At 37.5% G+C, this 11,483-nt stretch overlaps 1 protein-coding gene across 1 annotated transcript in view; it reads left to right on the forward strand.

Annotated features, from left to right (window-relative positions):
• Positions 1-11,269, forward strand: part of LOC126457965 (serine/threonine-protein kinase ATR) — a 359,569-nt gene extending 348,300 nt beyond the window's left edge. The window contains exon 43 of the mRNA XM_050094723.1: positions 10,940-11,269. Coding sequence (XP_049950680.1) covers positions 10,940-11,113 — 174 coding nt within the window. The 3' untranslated portion in view covers positions 11,114-11,269. The remainder of the gene's footprint in view (positions 1-10,939) is intronic.
• The last annotated feature ends 214 nt before the right edge of the window (positions 11,270-11,483 follow it).

The following is an 11,483-nucleotide window of genomic DNA, read 5'->3' on the forward strand; positions in this document are numbered from 1 at the left end:
ACATTCCTGTAATCCTCCTGGCCCCATCCTTCGTACTCATTGTCCTTGCTCATCCAGTTGCTTCCTCGTTCCCATTCCAACACTACACAGCCCTCTATTCCACCAATGCACCCACCGCCATTTTACTAGTCTCCTTTTCTGCTAACCCCCCCCCCCCCCCCCCTGTCTAATGTCAGGACTGAACCTAGCTGCCCTACCCTCTCTGCACTGCATCCCTGTATGCTCCCACAAGCAGCATTTTACTGTTCCTTACACCTACCCTACTATCACTCCCCCTCCCTTTCCCAGCCTCCTCCTTACCTCACCACCTGGTTGCTTCTCCCATCATATATTGCTGCTTGCAGTCTGGCCTCAGCAGCCAGAGACTCTGTGTGTGAATTGGTGTGTGTGTGTGTGTGTGTGTGTGTGTGTGTGTGTGTGTTTGTTTGTTTGTCTGTTGTCTATTTATGACGAAGGCCTTGTTGGCCGAAAGCTCACTTCCTTACAGTCATTTTTTGTTCCTTTCTGCTACTCAACATCTCCACTATTTGGTAGGTAGCAGCTATCCTTTTCGTAATATTGTCCATTCCATCCTGGATTTTCCATTGTTTAATAATAATAATAATTTCATCATCATCGTCATCATCATTGGTACCATCATCTACATTTCTTCCTTCTGACACAGCTCCCACTGTATGTCATCTTCTGAGCTATCCATAGCATTGGGTACGCAGCACATTCTGAATCCTTTCATAATATGTTCATTTGAGATTCTGCCCAATGCAGCAATGTTCCACTGGTCCAGCATGGGTATTGAGGGTTTCTTTAACTCCTCTCTGTAGTGAGGGCATGGAAGCTGCTTGCTGTAAATCTCTCACAGATGAGCCTTAAAAAGTCTTTTTACAACAATGTTAGTTACTTGAAGTTAGGTCATGCCACCAGGAATCCTTAAAGGCCTGTGTTGTGCTTTGGTATCACATCCTTAACATCTTAGCTGAGCAGCAACAATTTTCTTCAGTGAAGCAAACAGCCTGTATTCTATTCCAAGCAGCCTACGGCCATTCTAGCATCAGGTCATTTGTCATTCATCCCTGTTCTTGGCATAAAAGAATAAGTCTTGCAAGCAGTTTTCTTTGCAATGAATTGCATATGGGTGTTGCTTCGTTCCACCTGCTAGTGCACCTTACATTACTGTTATTCTAGCCATTTCATTGCCGGAACTTGAAGCAACACTTTTAACGCCCTTCATGTTAACAGTAACATTTGATGGTTTACTGAAGGAAACAGGTGTCTGATCAGGATTGCCCATATGGCCTATCGAATAATCATGCCATTTCCTTCTATTGGTTAGCTGTAAAACTAAATGGCTATGGTCACTCTTCGCAGTTTCAGGTTGCCTATCCACTGGCTTCCAGGGGCAACAGAACTTTTGATTTTCTGTATTTCATAAAATTATTGACTGAATTTAAAAAAATTAAAATGCTGTCATAAACTACTCCTTAAGATATACAGTAAAACTTCATTTATTCGTTTTTCAACGGACTACAGGGAAAAACTGTGTAAGTGTGGAAAACGTATATATGAAATATAGCACCATACTATCAAATTAATTGGTAAACACAAATGAAAAATCAAGTAAATAAAAATGTACATTCTCCAAAACATTATACAGGCTTACTAGGTACCATACTTAACAAAGGTATAAAGAAAAATGTAAACCTCTGCACAGAAGGAAACTTCATTTCGTAAGAAAGTCCATAATTTTTGCTTGTTTTTCCTTTGACGTGGCAATAGCGTACACTGTACCCTCAAAACTAGATAACTCTGTCATCATTTTGTCAGAAACATTGTGGCATGTCACAGATTGTTCAATTATTTGTAATGCATTTACTGCATCATTAAATGTCACAGAGGAATGCTGAGGCTGTTCTGTATCATCCTCATCGTAAGTTTCTTCCTCGCAATGCACATTGAACACTCTCAGCGGTAGTCATGGGTTCTGTAGTGACAAGGCTTCCATCAACATTCACGTAATCCTCAAATGATGCGTGCTCTTCACGTCAATTCTGTTCTTCATTATTAGGTGAAATATCGTCAATATGCCCCTCATTTCCACCATGATCAGGGACTTCATTTCCAAATCGGGCTTTTCGGAAACAGTTCCGAATAGTATCGTCTTAAACTCTGTGACATGAAGCTGCATTGTAGTGCATTGTCTATCAGAAGAAACAAATTCATTAATGATTTCTCGAAGTGTTCTTTTCATTTCTTCCTTTTTTTCGATGTTTGCACATACCTGATGGCATGCTGCACAAGCATTTCACAATAATGCAACTTGAAATTATGTATTACTCCAAGGTCAAGTGCTCACTCGTGCAATTCGCTAGAAAGAATTGCACAGTCACATTTCTCAGATAGGAAGTAAGGGGAGGATGCGCTGCACAACTGTCTATGAACAATAAAATCTTCCGGCATGCTGCACCCATTTTCGCATCGACACTTCGAAGCCAGCTTTCGAAAACTTTTGTCATAATCCACAATTTCTTGTTACTAGTATATTTTGTGGGAAACGTGACAATGTTCTTAAAACAACATGGCTTGGCAAATTTCCTGATTGTAAGTGGGGGGAGCTTCTCACTCCCATCACTGTTAGCACACAACAGCATTGTTACACCGTGTTTACTTTGTTTCCTTCTGTGGAAGTCCTCTCTTTTGAATGTCATTGTGCAGTCAGGCATTAGATTGTAAAACAAGCCTGCCTTATCCGCATTGAAAACGTTTTTGGGATCATATTGGGATGTCAGTTCTTTCAAAGGCGTTTCCATCCAATCTTGCACTGTCTCGGGATCGACACTTTTGCTTTCGCCACATACATTCTGACAGCTGATGCCATGTCTTACCTTAAATTTGTACAGCCAACCAGATGAAGCACTGAAATTTTCCACACCGAGTCGAATTGCAAATTCATTTGCTCATTCATAAAACATTGGGCCACTAATAGGAATGCCTTCTGCTCTATGTTGCATGAACCACTACAAGAAGCAGTCTTCCACGTCTTCATGTTTCCCGCCCTGAATGCCTGTCCGCCTGGCAGTAGAAATTCCGAACACACATGCACTATCTTCAATTTCCGTTGCCTTTGCTACTATAGAATTTAAAGTAGACACAGAAATTCCTAATTCCTTGGCAGTATCCCCTTGCTTTCAATTACTGTTTTCCTTCACAACTCTCAAAATTTGCTTTTCAGCGATAGTAATGCTTTTCTTTTTTCCGCCACTCATGTGACCAGTTCTCAAAATAATTAGAAATACAGTAATATGGTACTATAGCCTATACACTGTGAGGTGTGATGTGTTTAGGGATTCCGTAGTGACATGCAACAATTGTCCAGTTGTGCCTTAGTTCGGCAGAAGTTGTGTAATTTCGGGAAACAAATGAGTGCTACACCTACTACCAACCTTCCCTATGGCTATCACCACTGTCGTAATTCTTTGCTTTATACAATACTTTTCAGTACTGTGCAGTCTCTGTGTAACATCTGGTTTTTGTGGCGACTCTATTATCACAGTTTATACTGTTGTTGCGTATCTGTCAATGTATAAAACAATTTCAAGTCAGTCGGATAAATATTAAGTGTTAGTTGGATTCGGATGCTCGCAACAAAGTTATTTTCTAGTTGGCAACTGCGGTGCGGTGTTGGAGCTTAGGCCGGTCTTATACTATCTAATTTTCTTTGACAATGATCTTTGACGTGGCGCAAAAGGGGGTATTACACTGTCGTCAAATATTTCATGAAAGTTCCTCCATAATGGCCGATGATGCCTTAATACTATTCTCTGCAGTTCAATTTTACTTACGGCATCAATGGTGTAGAATGCTGATGTTGGCAACACCACCTTAATATAATGCAAATGTATTGTTATGAAATTTTCATTTTACAAGTATATCTAATTTACTGAGCGGACAAGGGTACATACAAGAATTTGTCAACCACAGAGCAAGAACAGATTTAATTATTTACTTCGTGGTGAAATGAATTCCCAGCAATGAATGGTCATTCCCAACATCAACACACTATGCCACCAATGCTGTAAGTAAAATTATACGTGGTCTGCTGTTGCGTGCAGTGCAATTGCATTGTCATTGCATTTGCAAGAGAAGCAGAAGAAAAGAGAGCATGCTTGGGTGAAGCCGTCAACTTCACGGCGAGATGCGAAACATATACAACAAAATTTGCTATGTGAGCTGCAAGTCGAGGACGTAAAGTCGCATGAAAATCCCTTTGTGAATGGACGAGAGAACATTTCAATATGTGCTCAAGAAAATAGCTCCTCATATTATGAAGCTGAACACTCTCCTTAGAAATGCTACATCTGCAAAAGACCGACTTACCATAATACTGCGATTTCTAGCTACTCTAGTTTACAGTAGCGGTAAAGCGCTCTAATGCTTTAGTGCACATTGACCAAAACAATACCAGAAACGTTTGAAGCTATTTATAATGCACTGAAGGAGGAATATGTGAAGGCAGATAAATTTAATACGTACTGGAATTATAAAAATTTTTACGGGCAACTGCAGTCCTTTCGAGTCCTTGGATCACTCTTTTACATATGGTTTCACAAAAAAGTTCAAGGCCTAATTCTTGGAGACATGGTTTCTTGGAATTTGATTTCCCTTTGTTCCAAGGAGGCACATTCATCTTGAACAGTGTATGAGTTTACTGCAGCTATATCAAGTAGGCTGTAGCATATTGACAGTGGACATCTTCTCGTAGTCCTATTTGTAGAGTATGCCCTAGTCTTTCGATCTATGGCGTTCACTCATCCCTTAGTGGAATTATAGTATGGTCAATATGGGTTTTCATTTTGGGTGTATCAAATTCTACTCCTGCATCATGATGTTATATTGGCAGCAGCAACAGATTTTTTCTTCTTTTTTTGTGATGTGAGAGACAGTTGTTAGTGGAGGCTTCTTAATAGAGGGATCTGTGTGTGTAAATTTGGAGGAATGCAGCTGTCTGCGTGCTGTCATCTTAAGTTCTTGCAATATATGTTTTCTGTTCGATTTGAGTGTCCCAACCAGTGTAAGTTTGTAATCTTTGTACAGAAGTGCAAAAAGGATCAGTTGTAATATTTTAGTCTGTATTCTTTATTGGCTTTAAGAGTTTCTTCACAATCTCAAGAGGACCTCATTCACAGGCAAGTCTTTTCCAGCACACACTTAAAAATTATGTATCATTCAGTTGCACTACTAACAATTGTAACAAGTATGCCATATTTTCCATGTTGGAGGTAAATTCTGAAAGGACAATGACCTCTGGAAAGATATGGCATTTCATCAATTGTATTGTGAGGTCCACTTCTGAAGTACCTTCGAAATATTCCATTCAGTTCATCAAGTACTTCACATAGCACTGCAAATTTGTCACTTACACATCTTTCTACCCTGGTGCATTTATCATCAAAGCAAAGAATTGTCGAGAGCTGATATCCTCTTCTCTTACTCATACTTCCACTATATATGGCTCTTCCCAATAAATTTGACCATAAATCAGATAACGAAATATTGGTGTCCTACTAAATTACAATTAAAATTCCCATCAAAGCATATATTTCAGAAACACTAACAGGAGAAACGTTTTTTTTATTTCGGTTTCTATATTTGTATGGTCAATTTTCTGTACCATTTCAGGATTGAAAAATTTCTTGAATGAATCACGTATATTTGTTCTTTCCCAGCAGTGGTTATTCCCTGATGTTCACAAAGTATGTTAGCAAAATTCCTTTTACAATGCCTTGGAGCTTCTGAAAGATACATCATACCAGAATTTGTAACGTGTTTGTTCCTTTAGTGTCCTCTGCTTCTTCATTTGAATGCTCTTCTGCTTCTGTTTCATCTGACTCAAAATCACTGAAATCTGATTATTCATCATGTACTAAAAGTTCAGCAAGAATTTATGCAATGTTAAAGCTTCTATAATTCATTTTAGAAGATCTACTTTACAAGAAAGACGTTTGTTCTACTGTGACAAACTGCTTCTAATGATGGTTAGTTATCAACGATGAAAATGAAACTCAACAATTAAACTCTCAACAATTCACTGCAAAACTCACATTCAAGGTTTCCAAATGAAATTTGATAAAAGAAGAATGCTTGGGCTATATTTGTCTGTGCTAAGTGGTTGTAAGGAAGACAATAAAATTATGTCACTTACAGTACCATCCCAGGGCAAAATGTGCCCTTCGGCATAAAATTTGTATTTTTTATTTGCTGTTTTTAAAATTTTAATCGTAGAATTGTATAGATATTACTGTATAAGGTGAAAGACAAATAGAAAAAGGCACATAAACGCAGAAGGCTTGTGATTTTTTAATAAAAGAACAATGTTCAGGCAACTTTTACCTGTGCTTGGTGGTTGTAGAGTTAAGCACCAGTACGACTTCAAATTCCTCAATACATGCAATTGGAAAATTTCTCTTTATCTCCAAGACATTCTTTTAGATCATTTGTCGAGCAATCGGAAAGCCATCATTCCATTTCTCTTGCACTTGCTGCTCCAGTTTGTGAAACCTTCCCTGTGTAGATCCCCAAAAATTTGGCATGTAAAACTGGCATTTGTTAATGTATTCTTAATCTCACGCCATCCACAAACATTCACTTCTATGACACCAAATTTTCTTCCTGCTGCAGAGTTGTTTGCGGCCTCTGCTTTATGAATCACCGTTAACTTAAAAGTAGTGTCATACTGTCTGTGTGAACGAATTGTGAACAGCAAACTCGTAGATCCACCTTTTTTGAGAGGTACAGCTGTAATTTGCATCCATTATCAATTGCTACTAGTTACAGTTCTTACAGTGCTGGTAATATCAGCAAATTGAATGACAATCACTCAATGTTTTCTCAGTTATACACATCAGATTAACACTATAGCCAAATTGAAAATCAACAGTGCTGTAGACCAGTAGCAGCTTTAGCAGCATTGTTGAAGCTTATTTTTCATTTGTTATGTCACATCTCAAGTCTTTTGTGCAAACATATTTTTAAAGCATTAATCTGTCTCCTGTAGAAATGTGCATAATGCCATAGTTTCAAAATCGATTCAGAGTTTCAATATCGATTAAGTTTTAGCTAGAGATAGATTCAGGCGAACTGCAGTTTCATCATGGTAGACGTTCTTAAAAAGCCAAGACAAGTGATATACATTCACATAGTTGACAACACAGTGAAAATTTCTGCCTGTTCACAACTCTCCTCCCCAAATTTGTTCTTGTGTTCAGTCAAGCTGGTGTCACTGTTCCCCCTCCAACCCTTACAAAATCTTGAAATTAAATCTGTACATGACCTCAGGTGCCAAAGCTTTATCTGTAACTGTAATATGAGCCCTGTATTAATCTATTACACTGTATAAAATCATTGATCTCACCGGTAATAGTTTAATCTGTGAATGTGAGACAACCTCGTATTTTGTGAATGATGAATATGGGAAAGAACTCACCTTGTGATTGAGTAAATACGGTACATAGTCGGTAAAACAATGATTTATTGAGGAGTGATAAAACTTGGTATTCCTGCTCTTATTAAATAGAAGGAAGAATAGCTGTGTCATTACACTGATTAAGATGACAATATCATTTACCATTGGTGCAATGAAAGAAGATTTTGTGAACTGATTGGTCACTGTGTGTAGTGTGCTATACAGATGGCCATATGTCCACGTGACATATGACTGGCAAATGATGTTTACGTAAATGCATTTGATGAGAGTGACGTGTTGGTGGTGGTGCTGGTGTTGGTGCTGTCGAGGTCAGGACCTATTTTTTCTGGTATAATTTCAAGTAATTAGTATGGGTGATAGTAAAATGATACGCGTGTGATTATGAAAATATTTTATTCACAATGGAGCGACAGTTTGGAACCTGACGTTTCTTTCTCAGCATAACAACACTCTTACTTGCAAAACAAGTCTTTTAAAGAAACACTTTGCTGCACTGGTCTTCTCAAAGGTCCAATGTGAACTCTATTGAACTTCTTCAGGAAAAATTCGATTGGTTTGCTGCAAAACCTGGCAGTTATATTTCTGAAAGAATCAAAAACAATTTCTCAGTAGCGGCACCAAAACACACTTTGCATTACTGTCACACTGTCACCATATAGGTAATACACACTCACAATGACCACATGCTCTGCACGATTACATTGCTCCATAGGTACTAAATGTCCATTACTACACAACAGTTTGCCCCTCCCCACACACACACACACACACACACACACTCACACACACACACACACACACACACTTATTGAACATTCGCACAGCTGCTAATGTTTCCCTTCCTCTGCACCACCTGCGCTTTCATAACGTCCATCCCCATTTCCCACAAGGACACCCCCGTCCCCATGTTGTCACAGTGGTAGTTTACCATTTTTCCATGTGAAAAGAGGACCTGTGATGGCTTTCTCAGTTTACATTCTGTTTTGCATGGCAAAGTTATTGTGGGCTCTGAAGAAGAGGGTCATGCTATACCATAGGTGTGTACATCTATTGATCCAAATGTGGCAATTGGGAAAAGAAGAAGCAACTGTAAAATTTCACGGCTGAAAATATATCCTCTCTGGGAACAGGAGCTTCTCAGACACATTGTGCAACATGCAGTCATAGAGTTATGAATCCTGTAATCCATTTGGCATTGCTGCACTGTAATGTGTCAAACAAGGAAAGACGAGGAACGCTATGTTTCAGTCCTCAGCTGTTAAGTTAATTTGTCTGACCAGTTCCAGGGAAATTTTGTGAGGTTTGTGATATTTATTTTGTCTGTTAATGGCTCTGGGATGCACTTTACTTGAACAATTCAAAATTGTAGATTTGAAAACACATTTAGTTCCACTTAAATTATCTTTGTTATTATTAAATAACAGGAGGAATGAAAATAACACAATAAATACATTAACATGTTGTGGACTCTTATGTCATCTGTTGGTGTTATATAGAAAACTGTAGACCGTGCTGCTCTCTGCAATGTGTGTTTATATAATTGTAACTGAATCTGTAATGGACGCTGTGAATAAGTGTGTCTGCTGAAAGTTACTGTGTTGAATTTGTGTGAATTTTTGTGCCAAAACTCAGGTAATACTAGTATTTCAAAGGAATTCAGCACTGTCTGCAGTTTCTACCACAACACCGACAGATGGCATAAGAGTCTGTTATTATCCAAACACATGGTAAGATGTGAAGTGTTGTTGGCACACCAAATTTTTTTGAATAACTGTATTTTTGAAGTTTTTTTATATTTCTGCATTTTGTCTTTTTTTAAATTATTTTGCTGGCTACTTTTCGTGCTATCCTAGAGGCTTTTCATATTGATGTGAATCTAACATTATATGTAAATATTTAAAACATTTTTTGTGAATAACTCCTTGGATACCCTCTATTTCATAATAAAAAACGTAACATCAATTCATTGAATAAAAAAGTGCTGTAAATGTTCTTATTAATTATATAAAAATGAACTTAGCATATATTAATGAAATTTGCCCACCATTTGTGTTTCACAGTACCTTAAAAACATTGAACGTATACCAGTCAATTGCTTGAGAGGCAGTAAGTCCTGTCAGATTTAGTTCAGTAAGTCCTGTGAGATTTACTTCTAGTATTAGGCTGTACTCTGTAATGTTACCTCTCTTGTCCGGGGAACATATCATCAATTATTTTATATCAAATTATGACACGTGTTTAAAAACCTGTGTGGTCTTCCTGGTTTCAATAGTGGACCACAAGTCCCCGTCAGTCTATTCACTCTACTAACGGAGCATAAGAGACTTAAATATTTCACAAGAGAAGGTAACTTCACAGTACAAATACGAAATAATTTTATCACCTTACCTTGAAGACTCGTTGTTGCTTGCTCGTTGTCTAGGGGTAACTTCTGGATTTGCTGTAATTGTTAGTACAATGGGTCCTTGGGTTCGTAATATGCTACGTAAGTACTGATACTGTTTAAAGCTTTCCATATTATGTATTTTCGTAATATCATCTTCATAACAATTAGTAGTTCACCAATATGAGCTTTTCCAACATAAGTCATTGTCTCAAAGTCGTCTGTTTCTCACGACTTCTCAAGCCTCACTGTCTCTTAGATTCACCAAAACGCGACTGTCTCTTAGCCTTGCCCGGCCAACTGTTTCTGCATTAACAATCAAAGACCTTACAAAGCACACAGATTTGCCAACATGAATTGAGCATAGATATTTTATACATCACACTATACACTTATGAAAACAGTACGAAAATTGAATAGTGTTCTCAAATAGTTCTGCAGCAATACATAATACGATTGTCCTGCAAATTATTAGTTTTTATAATAAAATGATAATATTTCAGTTGATGTTGACTGTAATTTTATATTAATATAATTGTTCTTTCATGTCGATTCACGGCACCCCATAGCTCGCCAGCCGATGGTATCGATAGTTTCAGTAGTCTGTTACATTACAACTCACAATCATCAAATCAGTTATATCAAAAATGGCAATTTAATTATCTTGCCCCCTCTTTGATAAAAATTCTCTGGACACCCATGATATAGTAATTACTATATCACAAAAAGTAAATGAGAACACAAGTTGAATTGTGGTAATTTTATGGCTTCTCTGAATCATAGCAAATTGCATGGTCTGTTACTTAGTGCTCAATTTTGCTGTATTGTTTCATTTTATTTCAACACTGTATCTCTTGTAGGCAGTTCATTTATAAAGTTCCTTTTGAATGTTGAATGATCGGGAGGAAAAAAAGAAAAAAAAAAAAAAAAAAATTACTGTGTGAGTCTCGTGGATTGACTCATCTGTTGGAGAATATTTATTGTTTTAACATTATTGATGGTACTGTGCATTGGAAACTTGTATTTTATCTGTACACCATTTGCTATTAAAAGGATGTTTATTTCTTACGTTGTTGCAGGCTGTGCAAAATCTTGCAAGAATAGAGCAACGTTTGAAAGGGGTGTTGCGGTCTGTGAGCAAACCGTACTCATTCCCACTATCTGTAGAAGGACAAGCCAATAGTCTCATTATGGAAGCAACCAGTATTGATAATCTCTGTCGAATGTACATTGGCTGGGGGCCATACCTGTAAAAGGGAAACAGTTCAAGTCCAAGTGAAGGGAGAACATTCCTCTTGTATTCTTAATAAACATTACTCTGCTGTGATAATTTAAATTATTTTGTATTGTATGTACTCTATTTGCTTATGTATTAAAGTTTCACATTGAGAATTTTGTACAGAGCAACATGATTTTGTATTAAACTGGTAATTATACCTATTTCCTTCCTTCTATTCCATTTGCCTAGTATTTACTCTGAGACAACTTCATACTATCATCGAACGAGTGATGGCTCACATACCAAAATAAATATTTTTTCTGTTTGATATTGTGGATGTCTGACAAGAATGCAGATAATTAAATACTACTATGCATTATTAATTCATTATATGTTATTAAAAT

The sequence above is a fragment of the Schistocerca serialis genome, chromosome 2, assembly GCF_023864345.2.
Source record: "Schistocerca serialis cubense isolate TAMUIC-IGC-003099 chromosome 2, iqSchSeri2.2, whole genome shotgun sequence".
Lineage (NCBI taxonomy): Eukaryota > Metazoa > Arthropoda > Insecta > Orthoptera > Acrididae > Schistocerca > Schistocerca serialis.